This window comes from Pelmatolapia mariae, linkage group LG20, assembly GCF_036321145.2.
Source record: "Pelmatolapia mariae isolate MD_Pm_ZW linkage group LG20, Pm_UMD_F_2, whole genome shotgun sequence".
Lineage (NCBI taxonomy): Eukaryota > Metazoa > Chordata > Actinopteri > Cichliformes > Cichlidae > Pelmatolapia > Pelmatolapia mariae.
The window spans coordinates 18,434,760-18,451,948 of NC_086244.1; the positions used below are offsets into that span (position 1 = coordinate 18,434,760).

Below are 17,189 nucleotides of genomic sequence, written 5' to 3' on the forward strand. Positions count from 1 at the left end.
GCATTTTTTAAACAGTGCATCAAAGTGCTTGTGAGTATTTGTTCTGTCTAGGTCATAAAGTCAAAAGAAAATATATCAAAAGATCAGACAAAAACACACAAAACCCCTGCACATTTGAACTGCTTAGCAAAGCTCAGATGATGAGCTTTTGGTTGCCTCACATAATCTCAAAATCATGACATATACCAAAAGCCAAAAAACTAAATTTTGTCAAACAGTGTTTATATCATGGATGTTGCCTTTAAAGTGTTTCTGTTATGTGTGCTTCTATGCATATGATATACATCTCTTTGTAGACATGTTTTATCTCACCTACTCACATCAATCTCTGTTTCATCTCCCAGGCCCTCTCACTGAACCAGTCCTTAGTTCTCCTAATAACTGAGCGTTCTGCTGAAAGCACTAAACAAAGTCTGGCCAGTTTTGGCTGGTTTCTCTCCAGATAGTTCTGTGTGTCTCTCTGCAGCTGGTCCAAGGCCTGCGGCCGGTTCTCGTCAAGCGACACATCAGAGCTCAGCATGGGGTTGAAGCGGAAGTAGACATCTGGGGCCAGCAGGTCATCTAAAAGTGTGTGAACCCCTTCAGTGTCAGTGGCACTGCAGATCAGATTGCTGATTTTGGCCCTCAGGCTCGTGGAGGTAGCAGGTCCCTTCTTAGCACTGTCATAGCGACCTGTGCCCAGGGACAGCACACATTGGAAGTCCTGGTTTGGCCACAGCAAATGGCTTTCATGGACAGCCACGGCACAGGGATTGTTCAGGGTGATTCCACCATCCTAATAAGACACAAATTAATCTATAAAGCGAAGAAATTAGCATTTTGATCAAATCAAACCTGCACAAAAAAGCTTAAGAAAAAAAAAAGTCTGAATGATTAGAACTCCTTTAAAGTAAAACAAATACAATATCAACAGAGGTTCTTATATTTTTGATTTAAGAATTGTAGAAAAGTATTAAGGTGTGAGTGATAGGAAAGGGAGCGACTGGCATTTTTCTTTTTTCCTGAACGGAATGCGATATGCTGTATTGTGTTTTTGTATGGAATTTGTATGCAACCAAAGACTGTATATAAAGGATGACCATAGTGTGTTGACATCACTGAAAAGCTCCTACAATGATGCTTTTATACTGTTTAACACTTGTTTGGAGCTTTTTTGCACACAAGGTCTTGTAAACCAACTCTATTAATGCTATTTCACTTACTTTCTTACACTGAAGATTGTTTATTCATTTGTTACTGCTATCAGACTGTTGCTCTGTACTGGCACATATCTTAAGCTGAGGTATCTGTTTTGCATTGGAAATGCAAAAAGCTGTTGTTGAGGCTTCAAAAGAGGACTTTATGGACAAATGGGTGATGCCCTGGTGGCTACCACATCTATTATGTGTGTGCCTGCATCATCACTGCAATTCACCAATTTTTACGTTCACTTCATTGACTGTCATTAGAAAAAAGATTAATGGCTAACAATTGCCACTAGTTATTGGGGCTTTTTATTTATTAATGTTTTTTTTTTCTTAAAGCAAAAAGTAAGGTTAACCTTCACCCCCTTCATAGTCCCTCAGTTAATCACATTTTTATTTCGCCTATTCACATTTGAGACAAAACAAGGAGATGTCAACATTGGAAACTGTCATTAACAACCTGGTGAATGTCGTTTTCTAAGGTAAACTCCTGGAAGTATCCTGGGGCAGCTGACGATGCCCTCACTGCCTGCCACATCTGGTAGCCTGAGCCTCCTGCGTAACGGCTGAGAGAACCTGGTTTGTGGTTATAGTTGCGGAAGACAAAAGCCTTAGGGCTGGTACCCCAGTTTACCACTGTGCTGACTGCAGAAACCTGAGCAGATACCAACAAAACCAGTTGTTAAAACTGTGCAAGCTCCAGTTTTTAAGCTGGAATCAAAACATGGAGTCTCACCACAGCGGGGTGCTCTAATACAGCAGCTTGGAAGTCCTTTTATTGGTGTTCTGTGAAAGTGCAATATTCTTACCTTGGGACTGAAGAAATCTCTGGCTGTTTTAATAAGTACTTTATCACCTAGCTTCTCTCTAATGAGAATGAAAACAAGCAGTGTCTTATTAACTTGTTAAAAATTTACTCCTTTGAAGGACTGAAGCACATTTAATGTGTCTCTTATGTGCAAACCGGAGTATCGTCTCCCAGGTCTCAGTGTTATAGTAAGAATGGCTCCAGCCCATCTTCACAGTACCAACCAGCGGGTTTTGCCGGAATACTTCAGAACCAAAACGACGATACATGTCAGCACACTCTTCTATAGAAAAACGGGCCAAACCCAACATGAAGGCTAGGACAGCACCTTCAACAAACAGATGCAGAGACATGCATTTTAAATAGAGTTGAAGATTCAGACAGGCACGCATTGAGATGTTAGTCTCAGTTTACTATATGTCACCTGTGCTCACTCCACAGATGTAGTCGAACAGCTGGTGAATCTTTTTGCCTGTTTGATCCTCCAATAGCTTTAATATCTGAAGAGGCACAACACCTCTGAAAAATGCAAAGAAAAAGGAAAACATAAACCCCCAGAAATATGAACACATTAGCATAGTCATACACAGAACCAGAGGATACCATCAGACACAGCTTAACACTTATATACTGTTTGGCTCAAATTCAACCCATTTTGACATTTAACAGCAGTAAAAACACAATAAATGTATTTGATTGATTTTTCCTGGAGTGGCCCAAAATACGAAAGAAGCGAAAATGAAAAATATTTGTAGTTTGTACAGGTGCTTCAAATTTTTGTGCACAGAGGCTGTTCCAGGTCAGATTTCACCTATATGTATTCAGATGGATTTTAGCCTAACCGACATGGATCAAATCAAAGAAAAGGGTGGTTTTGAATGATAGAGTTCAAGGAGGTACTTTACCACTTTACATACAAGGAATACCTGTGATCCACAGTCCAAAGATATACATGCTAGGTTAACTGGTAATTCTGAATTGACCATGAATGTTAGGTAGTTAAGGTGCTTAATGTATACTAAATAAAATGCTTCAGGAATGTGTAGTTAAAGTTGTTTCGAGTGCTTAACGATCAATTTTTTCTTACATTTACCTTGTTCCACCACCATCAATTGAGAGGACTCTTATGCCACGGCCTTTGACTGGATCTGCATATCCGATAAGAGCCAAAGTTTCTCTTAAGGCAGTCTGAAGTTCCTGGTTATGTTTATAGTTCTTCCGTTGTCTCAGCATTGAAACTGCAATTTTCTCCTGGAAACAAAATCATGTTTTAAATTTAATGAGGTTAAAACAACTGTTAAATATAAGTATTTGTGTTTAATTCTCAACAGACCTTCCAGATTAAGGCTTTGCATGAGGGGTAGTGGATAAGGTGTTCATTGAGTGCTTCTACGCAGTCAGTCAGAGCTTCTGGAGTAGAAGCCAGTCTCAGGCTATCAATGAACACACATGTCATTTCCTCTGCTTGTTTCCTATTCAAGACAAGCTGGCAACATACAAGCAGAATCACATAAAAGTTCATTTTTTATGTATTTTAGCCTCCTAGCCATTACAGCAGATATTTATCTTTCTTAGTTCCTTGGGGCATTAACTGGGAATTAATGAAAATGTTACTTTAACTCACCTTTTTATTTAATACTGCCTGCGGGGCAGAGATGGCAGTTTTGGAGTTGCTTTTTCGATAAACACCCAGCAGTTCTGGAATGGTACTTGTGGGGTTGCAAAGGTAATCCATAAAAGATACACTCTTCAGTCTCTTGGGGGACTTTTGGGATTCAGTGTCCTCATTCAATCCACTTTGACCCTTGAAATACTGATTGATGTGTTGGGATGTTTGGAAATAGTTCTCACTGATTTTAGTTGTATTACAGCTGCTGTGGAAACTGCCTGCAGCTCCTGGGATGATAGATTCTTCTTGCTTCAGCTGTGAACTGGCACTGCGAGTTTGTGAGGTAGATTGTGTTAAAAGGTGTTTCTTGTAAGTCCAATCCTTCTCTATGAGAGGTTGTTCTTTCTGATTCTGAGCTTCATCTGTTACTTTGGCACCAAAGTATTTATTAATGTGCCTTGCAAAGTGAAGGTATCCTTCCTCCCAGGTACTGGAGTTACTGTTGGGTTCCAGTGCTGCCTTTACTTGAGACTGTTTACCTCTGATTTGTAACTTTCGTCTCTTCTCCCTTCTGTTTGTCTCTTTGGCAGGAGGCTCCAAATTCTCCTGTTTTTGAACTTTTGCCAAACCCTGAGAGAAAACTGTGTTAATGTGATGAGCAACATAATTGTAACCCTCACCAAATCTTGTCGTGAGAGAGCTGATGTGAAATAACTGCAGTCCAGATGTTTCTTGAGTTGAATGACTTGTTACAGAGTCCCACTGTTTGTCCTTACATTTCAAGGTCTGTGTTGTGTCTTTGCTTTCAGGTATATTTTCCTCTGTGGCTGCTAGCTGACTTTGAATAATCCTATGTGACCTGCAAGCATACTCTGGAGTAGACATGACAACACTGGCATTCTTAGACAGACTTAAAACTTCTTTTCTTTTGAAATAAATGTTAATGTGTCTGGACAATTGATTAAATGATTGACCAAGACACCCTCCAACCGAACTTAAAAGAGAATTGTTCTGAGCCTCGTCAAAAATCCCAACTGGAGCTTTGGCTTTGAAGACATCCTTATTAGAAGATGAATAAAAACGCAGAGCCTGAGGATGTCTCGCCTCTTCTGTAAGGTCTCTAAGGAAGCGATAAAAGGCAGAGCTTGTATCGCTGTGCTTTACTTTTTTAAAAGTGTCTTTTGTTGCAAACCTGGAAGGTTGAGGAGGTGACAGCTGTAAATATCTATGTAGGTCAAGGCAGAGTGGTGCTTTAGTCAGACCATGGTCCTTTCTGAGAAGGTTCATTGTGTATTTATATTTGCTATACGATTTCAATGTCCTGTTCACACAACATGAACACAATTTTGTGCTCAGGTAGCGACCCATGTTGTTTTGATGAGCAGCAGTCAGTCAAAGCCTAAATATCACTCAGCACTGAGTCAGGCTGCAGTGGCATATTCAGCAGGAGTCTAGAAAAGTCAACAAAACATTTGAACAACAACTAAGTCAACTCTACACAATGATGACGCTCTGTGGCTGCAGGAGTGTGGTAAACAAAATGCTTACATGACACATGATATTGACATGTTGAGCTTTAGTAGTCATACATGATCAGAAACTTTGCTAATTATAACAAAAAGAAGTGCAGCTCATGATAGTTACATCATTTTTACTTTCAAATCTAATTATGGGAAAGTTGTGACTCAAAGATGAAATATTAATGCTAGGGATATTACATAAAATTATAAAATTATTGCATTCGTGTTTTCAAAGCTTGTCTGCGCTGATGACATGCACATAAACAACTATAAACAACTCTGACTGATCAAACTACAGGCATCATGTTTTACAATAGCCTGGTGCCTTTCTTTCCTTATGCCATCTCCACAAGAATGTAACATGAGACCTCCAAGCCAGAAAAAAGCATGGCCTATAAATAACTCTCTATGGTGTATCTGTACTTCCATATTTCCATTTTGACATCACACACACGGCTTTGCCTGTAGTTAATCTCTTATCCTTATCAATAATGGTGGAATGGTTATTACCATGTAAAATGAAGTGCATGCACTGAGGTGGCTACACAAACTAAAAGGCAGACAGCTCGGGTATGCAATAATCAAACATCGACATAGGTTAAAGTCTTCTACTTACGCAAGGAAAGGTCACGAATGACAGAAAATGTAACCTTGACAGAATATGTGTTGAAAGCGTACACACTAAAGATTTACCTGAAACATAACACCAAGTTTTCCTGTCTTCACAATTCCTCTTCGAGCAGACGCCTGCTCTCTAAAATCCAGAACAGCAGTTTTGATAGACTGTCAGAGTCGCTTTTTTTTTTTTGCTGTGTTTTGACACTTGATTCAATCCTTCCTACACACAGGACTTTAATCTCATTTGCTGGGCTGGGCTGGGGGTGTGTATGGGGGGTGCAAACTGGCTTGGCCAGTGTTCAATAAGACACACAGGCTTAAGGTCATGTGTTGTCACTGCTGACAAGCACAAGTCTAAAATTAGGGATGGGGTGACAGCTTAAGGTCTCAGTGAACTCATGTTGGGTGCTTTAAACATCACCACACATCACACACACCAAACAGACAGAGCTGTGACTCATCACCACAAACAGCACTCCAATTCTTAGAAGCTGTGCCCAAGCTGGAAGGTACATGTGATACAAACAACTGGAAGTCTGCAGTTGTAAATGGATATTATGAAGTGTGCTCATGTTTTAAATTAGAGCCTGGATGTATGGTTTAAATGGGCCAATGTTATTCAGCAAAAACAATTAAATATGTGCTTATGTGACCTTGTGTCATGTTCCTTCTTTGCAGCTGTGCCCAAGGAGACAGAAGCAAGTCCCCTACCTAGAGCGTTCAATCCCTGGCGTGTATGTCCAAGTATCCTTGGGCAAAATACTGAACCCCAAATTGCCCCCCAGTGGAGCACGAGTGTGTTTGTGAATTTTATGCAAATTGCTTAGGCATGTTTGAATGGGTGAATGAAGCTTGTAGCAAGAAAGCACTTCGAATGCTCAAATTGAGTAAATAAGAAGAAAAAAATGCCATACAAGTAAATTCCATTTGACATTTACGCTGTAACCAACAGTATGTTTTATAAACACCTTTGTCCTATTGCAGGATCTCATGTAATCTTTAACCAGCACATGCTGTTCTACACAGCTGTTTATTTTTGGTGAAACATAAAAGGAGGGGCTCACGTGTTTCTCTCCAGCACACAGACACTGACGTTACTTTCAAAACAATAGTCACAAAAAATAAATAAATAATCAGAGAGCTTCAGTAGTTTTATTTGATTTTTTTGTTAAACAAATCCACTAAATTTGACATTTCTGCTCGTATTTGTTCTTCTGTCTATGATCTGATCAGTTTGCTAAAATTCAGCACAATTCCTAAAGAACAATTTCACTCTCACAGACTTACAATGACATCTAGTGGCAGATTCTTGACAGTTTGGTTCTTAATCGGCTTCGAATGAACCGCTGTGCATGACAGGAAATTGATCATATTCCGCTTCAGTGACTTTGAGTCTTATCTCTGCACCGTGTATATGATGAATACATGACAGTCCTTTACAGAACACACAATCCTTTCTGTCAAGAATGATTCTTTCTATGTACAGCAAAGCTTTTTCTTTTTTAAAAATCTGTTTCCATAGCCACTATCTTTGGTCTGACTGCCACCTCCCCAGTGATTTTGTTAGAAGTAACATTGGACCAATCTGATGATATGAATACACACCAGAGGAAGAATAAAAATCATGACAAAATGCTGTTATCAGTCAAAAACAGATTTTCAAACCGTATTTAATGAAACCTGTACATTCAGAAATATTTCTTTGAATACATTCATCTTCAGCTCTATTTTAAAGTTGTAATTTTATCTCTGCATCATTGTTGTTATTTTAAATTACTTTAGGTGAACTACATAACCAACATAACCATTTTTTTCATGTCAACTTTACAGGATTATCCACATGATATTTATGCAGTTCTTCATGTATTTACAGTACTTATAAAACAGTGCTGGAGCGTCAGGGTATTTTCTTTTCACAGCGTCCTGTGGTGCACTCCTCTCCACGTCCGGTCCACTTTAAGCGGTTCCTGGCAAAGATGTCATAGGATTTGTCCATAAATGGTCTCACAGGTGACCACATCATAAAGCGACCCAACCAGCCGAGGCCTACGGCGCTATACATGACTGCAAATGCTGGGACTCCGCTGTGAACCTGGTAACACACAGCATGAAGGTGCATAATACAACACTTAGGTTAAACTGCATATTGTGAGGTTCATTAAAATCTTGGTTAAATAATCACTTTGTCTTTCTTATCAATCACGTGCATTTCCTTCATGGCCATCTCAAATGTGATATCCTTGTATTTTGTTCCATCATAACCTGGCAGAGAGATATCAATGAAATGCACTTTCTCAGGCCGGTTTCTCTGCAGAAACTGGAGGAAACGGATCTCAGTCACACATATTGGACAAAGCCCATCATACAGAACCTGGAAAAGAGTGGAGAACATACATTTACATGAGGAACTGTCTGATATTTTATCCCTAATTTTCTAAAATTCAGTTAAACTTGAAGGATATCAATCCTGTTGGGAGGCATAAACCATTGTGGATACATTTAACCTGCTTTGGTGCAAATGAAAGTACAACAGTTGCATTGGAGAAGCAGGAAAATGGTGAGACCGTTGCTCTCCCCATATCGCTCCCAACTGATATTTCTCTTTCCTTTTTGCTAGTTTCCTTGTCTCTACTGGTAGCGTTAGATGGTACTTGCAGCCCATTCAGGTTGCACACGTAGTTCCATATACTAACATGCTATCACAAGATGGTTTACAGTCTCAGTCTCAGCACAGGAGTGTGGAGGACATATAGGAGACGGGCTGTTACACAAGAAGAGCTGGACAGGGTTGCATAAGGGCATCAACGCAGCAGCAGAACAGATAACTGCGCCTTTTTTCGAGGAGGAACAGAGCCCTTGAGAATGACCTACTTGTGCCAGCTTTTGATCAAACTGTAAGAAGAACCAGACTCCACGTGCATGACATGAGGGCCTGACCTTGCAGCTCAACTGACGTTTACCAAAGAACACCAGAACTGGCAGATCCACCCCACTCTCTTCACAAATAAATGCAGGTTCACAATGAACACATGTGACTGACATGAAAAATCATAATCTTTTTTCAAAAAGACATGTTAACCTTGATGAGATTACCTCATTAATAGTCAGTACATCAAAGATCCTGAATAATTTGAATTTAGCCCAGGAAAACATTCATGAACTAAAAATTGAGTTGCTTATTGCCACAGCGTTGTCTTAAGTTTCGGTTTTGTTTTTAAAGCCCTGTCAGATTATTATTTTATTATCATCATCATCATCATGTATTATTCTCAGAGACGAATCCCTCCTTTACATCGGAATTATTTGTGATAATTATGGCTATAGCTTGACCTCTACTGGATATGATAGCACTGATAATTTGATTCATATTTGAGATTTTAAAAACCAAAATGTTCAAGACACATTAAAATATAACAACGTTCAAAGTGCAACTTTAATTTTGTGTCCTCACTTACCACACAGTGAGGACAAGGTCAAAAGCAAGTCTTATATTTGGAGTTTTACACATGTAAAATAAGTTTTATGAACTCGTAAGCCTGGTTTTTATATCATTTTATATTATACTGCCAAACTGGAGACATTTCAACCAGTAACGCGGAATCATTTACTTTACAGGGTTTACGTATTAACCAGTATATTATCCTAAAAACGGTTTACCCGTTTTACAGACCGCTAACTAAAATTTTAAAGCCATGTAGTTTAGCAGAAACAGAGAGACAGTGGGAGCAGCTCACCCTGACACCAGCAGACTCAGAACTGAAGGTGCGATGCTGATGTTTGCAGAGCACAGATGTTACTCTTGAATTTACACAACTGGGCAATCTGGCTAAACCCGAAGTCAAACATGTTCTCACTTTTGAAAACATCTGAAGCTACAAATGGCTACACAGCTCTAACTTGCACTGGAATCAACCTGACTTTTCCCCTGCTAACAATCACATTATACAAGCGTTTGAATAACTCTTGAATAACTTCTTCTTCCCCCTTTGAGGCAATCTAGGGTTTGTTTATTATCGCCATCTAGTGGACTGGAGTGCGAGAAGTGCAGCCACGTATATGAACCTGGACATTTCCATGTTCCCTGACTTACGTATACAAACAGAAATGCTAAATATTTATTTACATTTCCACATTCCATGTTTTTGTACGTTTGGTTTTCAGTTAGTTTTTTTTTATTTTATTTTTTACACACATCTAATCAGCCAATTGAACAGGCTTTAGAACTGGGGAAAAACAGATTTTAGTGACTTTGCAGGTATCCAGATGGCTGGTCTGAAACTGCTTGGATCACACAACCATAAAGAGAATGGTCAAAAAAAGAGAAATATCCAGTGAGCACCAGATTTCCGAGTGAAAACTTGATTGATGAAGTTGATGCCAGAGCTGCTTTGAGCCAAAATGAAGCATTTCAAATAACCACTGATTACAACCAAGGCACGGAGAGGAGCATGTCTAAATGCTCAACAAGTTAAAGATTGAAGCAGATGGGTTAGAGCTGCAGATGACCACACCTGGTGGCAGTTGTGAAAGATAAGGACAGGAAAGGGATGCTACAGTTTGAACATCTTTACCAAACTTGACACACTTTGAGACCTTTAGTACCAACTGAGCAAACTGGTTTCTCTGCCACACTCTCCAGATCTTAAGCCAACAGAGCATATTTGGGATGCGGTAGAACCGGAGATTCACATCATGTTTGTGCAACATCATATCTGCTGCAACTGTGTGATGCTAACATACTTTTATACACTAAAATCTCCGAGCAATGTTTCCAACACCTTGCTGATTTATGATCTATGCACGCAGTTCTGAAAGAAAAAAGTGGTCCAACTCAGGCGTACCTAATGAAGTGGCTAGTGAGGATATGTCAGCTGTTTAATTTCCTTAAATTCTAATCCATAAATTGTAATTATTATCCTCTCAGTTGAATTTTATGTAGTGTTTGTTGTATTTCTTTCAAAACATTTGCAGTCTCAATAGCTGATTAATGAGGAGGTTGAATTGGAGCACATTATCGCTCAGCGTCTAGACATCTTTAAGTAACTCATGAAAGAAAAAAAACAGAGCTCACAGCACCTCTAAAAGATACACCAATAATCCATAACTGATTAATTTGCTAATTTTGATACTGAAAGCTGGAAATTTGAATAGAATACTAAGGTTGCAAGATTAGTTCTTAGAGGCAAATACACATTTGAACAGAGCTGTATTTTTTTCTGTACAGATCTAATTTGTCTGTGGATGTAAAATATTGTGAGGTCTGCAGTAGGGTCAAAAATTATTCCATAACAAGCCTTAAGTACATATAATAATATTTTAGGGGGGAAAATACAGTACTGTGTTTCATAGCCCATATTTTAAGATCCCTAAACATCTATAATCCAAACTTATGAGTGTTTATTTTCTCCTGTAATTTCTCACAAAGCCCTTTTTTTCGAGAGAGCTGAAGCATAAAAACTAGGGGTTTTGTGCTAAGCTGAAAGAATATCCAGTGACTACATCAATTTAAACAACTCATAATTTTAAGAAAAATAAAATAGAGACCAATTATTTCCAGCATTCACATTCAGCAACCACATGGCCCAACACTGCTGACATTGAATTTGTAGCCAGCACTCTGTTTTTCACCACATGAACAAAGCACAGTTTCTCAGTTAATTAATTTTTACTTAATCAAAGCGTACGGACAAACCATAAAATTAAGACAGCTTTCCTAATATTGTATAAGTCCCTCCCACACGTACTGTAAAAACAGCTCTGACCTCAACTTAGGTCAGGTGATCTAGTTAGATTCGCACCAAGTTGTTGGTTGTTTTCTAAGCATTTTTTTTTTTCAGTTAGCCCTGCTGAGGGAGACCCCTGCCATCGGGGAGTGCCATTGTATTGGGGGCATGCTCTTGGCAGCCAGTCTATGCCAAAAGTGACATCAAAACATAAATCCCAGCTTTAAAGATTTCCCAAAAGAGCATGATGCACAAACAAGATAATCATTAATCAATTAGTCAGTAGGTGGTTAAACATTGTGGCTGATCAGTATTTATCAACGACTATATTTTAGTCATTTTGACCAACCCACCTGCAATACACAAACACACAGGAGTAGACAAACACTGCTTACATGAGTTCAAAGGGCCTCGGCAGTAAAACACAATGTATGTCTATGAAAGGGTCGCATGTTTTAAAAGAAACAGATTTTAGCAGTTGAATTACACTTCCTACAAGCATTTATTGTCATCAGTATCTAGTGCTGGGTTATTGCTCTATTTTGTATGACCACTCATATTTTTCATGACAGCACACGTGATGAGATCAAAGACCTTACAGCAGGGTGAACTCTGTCCCTGTGCAAGACTGTGGCACATGGACTGAGTTCATAGGCTGGTGATACAGTTTCAAGGACTGGGCAGAGGTGAGGTCTTGTGAAATTTATATGTGATGCAAAATATGCGAATCTAACTCTTTCTTTGAAAAGTTGCACTTGTTTATTTTCTGTTCACTTATTTTTTGCTGTTCCCACTTTCCAGCCGGAGAATTGAACATGCCCCCCGCAGCAGTAACCAATCTAGGCTACACCCCACCAGACGGAGGCTGGGGCTGGGCTGTCGTCTTCGGCGCTTTCATCTCCATAGGATTCTCGTATGCCTTTCCCAAGTCCCTCACCATCTATTTCAAGGAGATTCAGGAATATTTTTCAGTTTCCTACAGTGAGATTGCCTGGTTGTCCTCAGTCATGCTTGCTTCTATGTATGCAGGAGGTTAGTGGCCGTCATACTTCAAGTATTGACAAATGTATTAAAAAAAAATTGGCACATTCCCAAGCAGCGTATCCCATGACCGGATTTGTCAAGCAAATTTTGTCCCTCAGAACGTTACCAAAAATGTAAGCTATTTCTCTCCTGTGTGCAGGCCCTGTCAGCAGTATACTGGTCAATCGCTATGGCAGCAGACCTGTGGTTATAGTTGGCGGGGTCATGGTTTGCACTGGCATGGCTCTTGCTTCTTTTGGAACTAATATAATACATCTGTACCTCTGTGTTGGAGTAATTGGAGGTAAATTATGTTTCCTTTTTTTGTTAACAGTCAGATAGGCTAGTCCAACAATTAAAAAAACTACCCTTTAAAACGATTCACTTTCTTACAGTGCACATGTTCAATTCAGTTTTGTGTTATTTTTCTGGTATGGCTGTTGCTGTCCTTTATAATGTTTGCTTTATGATACCTGGTTGTAACTGGACTACACTGAAGGAAGGAGTGGTTGTGTTGTAACTCTCATTCAGTTTTTTACTATCAGGATCAATCCACAGGGATTGTTTATGTCCCTGTGTAAAGCAAGGGTTGGTTGTTCAGTGCAGCGAGTACAATGACCCTTATGATATAATATAATATAATATAATATAAGTTATAATCCCCTCTTAAAACATGAAAGCAATGTTTAGATTTGGGTGAAACCTTTTTTGTTTTCTTAATGTCCTGTTAATTCAGGTGCATTTAGAACATCCACACATGCACATGTGCAGGTAAGACCACATGATCATTTTACTAACTGAGAGCAAACAAACCACTCAGACTTTAAACCTAATCTTTAATCTAGTAGCGCTGCACCAGTCAGAGAAGTACAGAAAAGAAATGTCCATACCATGGGACTAGTTATATATATATTTTTTTCTGTAAACAAATCATCACCGATATAAAACTAATGTCACAGATAATAATAAGAGGTGCATTCAACTGTCTAAAAGTACTTTTTTAACTGATACTTTAGGCACTTTATTCAAAATATTCTAAATGGAATAATTCATAAATTACTGTGTGTAATTTTAACCTTATTTTTAACAGGTTTTGGTCTCGCCTTCAACTTGCAGCCCTCCCTGACGATCATAGGCACTTACTTCCAGGTCAAAAGGCCCATGGCCAATGGACTCGCTATGACTGGAAGTCCAGTTATTCTCTCCACTCTGGCTCCTCTCAATCAGTTTCTGTTTGATTCCTTTGGTTGGAGGGGGAGCTTCCTCATCCTGGGATCCATTGTTTTGAACTGCTGTGTAGCTGGTGCTTTGATGAGACCAGTCAACAAAAGCATACAACGGAAAACAATAGATGAGTCATCAAAGTGTGAAAGCAAAGCTGAGGAACACGCTGCTGCTGAAGACACCAGTACCCACTCCGATAACCTTCAGACTGAAGATCAAAGTGAGAGCAAGGGTCACAGCTTTGTGCAGAAATTCATAGATGTCTCACTTTTCAGACACAGGGGCTTCCTCATTTATCTAATTGGTAATGTGGTCATGTTTTTTGCCTTTTTTGCACCTGTGGTTTTCATGGCTCCATATGCCAAACATCAAGGGATTGATGAATATTCAGCAGCTTTCTTGCTCTCCATTTTTGCTCTGGCGGACATGTTCATTAGACCGACAACTGGCTTCGTTGGCAACACCAAGTGGATTAGGCCGAGAATACAGTATTTTTTCAGTTTTGCTGTTTCATACAATGGCATATGTCACCTAATGTGCCCACTGGCATCTGGCTATACAGGCCTAGCTATATATGCTGTCTTCTTTGGTTTGGCATTTGGGATGCTTTCTGCACTCCTTTTTGAAGTTCTAATGGACCTTGTTGGAGCTCCTCGTTTCTCCACTGCTGTTGGACTTGTCACCATTATTGAGTGTGGGCCAGTGCTTCTGGGACCTCCAATGTCAGGTTTGTGGTGTTTTTTTTTCTTCTTTTTTTCATTGAATTGTGATTTTGATTATACACTTAAGCAAAGTATAGAAATTTCCAAGATGGAGTTACTAACAGATTGTGTGTGTTCTCTTTCAGGAGCTTTGGTTGATTATTTTGGTGATTACAAATACATATATTATGCATGCGGTGTATTCATGCTGGTTTCTGGCATATTTTTCTTCGTTATGCATTACTACAACTATAAAAAACTGGATGAGGAGCGCAGGAAGAGCAAAGCAATGGAGACAAGGAATTCTGACGAGGCAGTACAATTAAAAATGAACCAGGCTGATAGAACGATGAATGAAACAGATGAATGAACTTGTTGACTATGACTTTATTTCAGTGGATGCATACAAAATGACATTGCAAAGGCTTTTTATGCAGTATGTAAATGTATTTTGTACCTTAAATGACTTAGTTAGAGTAGTTAGACTTTTGCATATTTGCAGATTCACATTTGTTATTTTGTAAATGCTCATATTATGTATATTATTATTATTACAGTGTGTGACATATGTAACTCTAATGGATTTGTTAATAAATCACCAGGAACTACCTCTGTTCCTTCTAATGCAATCCTTATGGCTTTATAAACTTAAGCAGTTCATTTGGTTTCTTCATCAGTTAAATAATAATAAATCTTCTGACTCTTATATCTGAATAATGTAAGAAAAGAAGTCCAAACCCACATGCACTCTCAGTTTAGTGTTACTAAACTGTGTTACTTATTACCACTAGATGGCACTGAACCCTATCACATGAAAACTGAGGCCACACACATCTTTTCCATTAAACTTCAATTAAACATCAGGCATCCTCATGCCTCGGGCTCAGTTCTCTACAGCATCGCTTTCCATAATCTGGGTCATGACCCCCGGCCCAATGGGAAGATAGCTATTTTGAATAGTTTACAACATTTGCAACAGTAAAAACAAAAGTTAGATGTCTGTTGTCAAGACTGCAGTTTCTGACTTAAATAGCTTCCCTGAAATCCTTCTCACTCTAAAAAGGAGAAAGGAAAATTCATTCTTTATGTTCTAGTCTACAGTAAAACACATTTTGAGTGTCATGGGGATCTGTAAAAGTTGTTTCACTGCAGCATAGCTTCAGTGAAGTCATAAAAATTCAGTATGAAGTTATGGAAATATTTGAGAATTAACTTTTAAATAAGTGTGGTGAACCCAATGTGCATTTAATAAGATTGGATTTGCAGGTGTGGCTGAGGAAATGAAACGCTTTACTTATCCTCACAGACATAAAAAAAATGTATTGTGCATATAACACATTTAAGCTGTAGGTCAGACCTTTAGATATGTGAATGTGAATCTGCAATGAACATATACATTGCTGTCATATGGACAATCAAGACAGGTCAGCCCATCGCTCCATTGGTCAACTTTTCTCTGCACACACATCATGATTTTAAACCCTTAGAATTCATCCTCAAGCACTAATGCAATACAAGATTCATGTGCAAGCCAATAAAAATGAACAATGCTATTATTACAGATGTATGCTTAAATGATCCATCCTCATCATGTCCCTGTAAGGTGCATATTGACTCCCTTTCTGGATGAACAAAAATTGCTCATGTGAGTGAATCAATACTTTAATGTATAGCGTAAAGTAATGTTACTTAAAAATCAGATAAACAGTGTAAATCCCTTTGTTATGGCTGAATGAACTTCTTTTTGGATTTTGGTATAATTTCAGTCAACTAGGCATCATTTGATCAGACCCAGTTTGGGCAAAAGTAGCAACAATGAAAGTCTGATTGACTTTGGGTTGTTTTGATCCAGTTTTAATGGTATGTATTTGTTTTACTGGAGGACTCTTTGCATTATGCATGATGAGAACCTAAACTGACCTAAAGATTTTATTTTTCTACAGTAGAATTACAAATGAGCCAAACTGGTAAGATTATTAATTGTAGAGAAGTATTGAAAATGAAAAGTCTCAAAAGCATGTATCCATTGCAGAATGGTCACCACCTGGAGTGTATATACTGCATTTTCTCAGTTGCAGGGCATATATTTATCTCAACTGCAGAAAGCAACAGCACTATATCCGAGCCAGGCTTGCATCAGAGACAGGTTTTTCTTTCTAAGTCCTTCTGTTTGACAAGAGTAAGTGGTCATGATCATGTAACAAAAGCTTGTTTCGATTTGCTTCCATTTGCTCCTCTTCAGTTGCTGCCTTATGCTGATTATACCATAGCAAGCGATGACTCACTCATTAGACAGCTGAATAAGATCACTCGAATACGACCACAAAATTGCTTTAATTTCCATACGTCTAAAAATATATTATACTCTGGTTTACATATGTTTTGATTTCTCGTGAATTAATTACAAATTTGATCTTTGTTGAGGAGTTTGTTTTTAAGGGTTATTTATTTTCTGTTTTTTTTAAATGAATTTATATTTTTATCAGTAACATGATAATTTTCATTCTATCTCTGTCTGTTATTTTCTCACAGCACATTCATTTTGTGGTTTGTAAAATGGAAGATAACCAGGAATAAATTTTCATCACAATTACCCAAACCTCAAAGAGACATTTTCAGTTGTCCTCATTTACCTGACTAATACTCCAAATCCAAAATTATTTCTGTAACTTTAGTCCAGTTTTTTGTCATTTTAAGTCATTTTATTCATAAGTTTAAAAAGTAAAGAATGACTCTATCTTGCTGCTAAGTAAAGAAGACAATATTTCACAAAGCGACA

At 38.5% G+C, this 17,189-nt stretch overlaps 2 protein-coding genes and 1 long non-coding RNA gene across 3 annotated transcripts; 1 reads left to right on the forward strand and 2 right to left on the reverse strand.

The window, feature by feature from the left end:
- Positions 1 to 7: 7 nt before the first annotated feature.
- Positions 8 to 5,911, reverse strand: LOC134618826 (calcium-independent phospholipase A2-gamma-like). Its single transcript, XM_063464407.1, has 9 exons — positions 5,815 to 5,911; positions 3,617 to 5,052; positions 3,326 to 3,478; positions 3,086 to 3,243; positions 2,417 to 2,511; positions 2,149 to 2,320; positions 1,994 to 2,051; positions 1,645 to 1,839; positions 8 to 775 (listed from the first exon to the last, which is right to left on the reverse strand). Exons 2-9 carry the CDS (start codon positions 4,967 to 4,969, stop codon positions 317 to 319), a joined length of 2,643 nt encoding a protein of 880 aa, XP_063320477.1. The 5' UTR covers positions 4,970 to 5,052; positions 5,815 to 5,911; the 3' UTR covers positions 8 to 316.
- A 1,398-nt stretch (positions 5,912 to 7,309) lies between these two features.
- On the reverse strand, positions 7,310 to 9,699 carry LOC134619106 (uncharacterized). The gene is made up of 3 exons (XR_010573382.1): positions 9,474 to 9,699; positions 7,922 to 8,110; positions 7,310 to 7,831 (listed from the first exon to the last, which is right to left on the reverse strand). It is a non-coding gene; the product is annotated as an uncharacterized LOC134619106 (long non-coding RNA).
- A 2,578-nt stretch (positions 9,700 to 12,277) lies between these two features.
- On the forward strand, positions 12,278 to 14,780 carry slc16a7 (solute carrier family 16 member 7). The gene is made up of 5 exons (XM_063464997.1): positions 12,278 to 12,494; positions 12,646 to 12,789; positions 13,576 to 13,849; positions 13,895 to 14,436; positions 14,557 to 14,780. The coding sequence occupies exons 1-5, from the start codon at positions 12,278 to 12,280 to the stop codon at positions 14,778 to 14,780; spliced, it is 1,401 nt and encodes a 466-aa protein (XP_063321067.1).
- Positions 14,781 to 17,189: the final 2,409 nt, after the last annotated feature.

What these genes read in the sequence shown, in the direction of transcription:
- LOC134618826 (XM_063464407.1), bottom strand. Translation starts at nt 4,969, where the DNA reads ATGGGTCGCTACCTGAGCACAAAATTGTGTTCATGTTGTGTGAACAGG. An exon ending in GCAAAGCCTTAATCTGGAAG is followed by an intron (nt 3,244 to 3,325) that starts GTCTGTTGAGAA and finishes TTTTGTTTCCAG; the next exon opens with GAGAAAATTGCAGTTTCAAT. An exon ending in ACCTGGGAGACGATACTCCG is followed by an intron (nt 2,052 to 2,148) that starts GTTTGCACATAA and finishes CATTCTCATTAG; the next exon opens with AGAGAAGCTAGGTGATAAAG.
- slc16a7 (XM_063464997.1), top strand. Translation starts at nt 12,278, where the DNA reads ATGCCCCCCGCAGCAGTAACCAATCTAGGCTACACCCCACCAGACGGA. An exon ending in CTGTGTTGGAGTAATTGGAG is followed by an intron (nt 12,790 to 13,575) that starts GTAAATTATGTT and finishes TATTTTTAACAG; the next exon opens with GTTTTGGTCTCGCCTTCAAC. An exon ending in TCTGGGACCTCCAATGTCAG is followed by an intron (nt 14,437 to 14,556) that starts GTTTGTGGTGTT and finishes GTTCTCTTTCAG; the next exon opens with GAGCTTTGGTTGATTATTTT.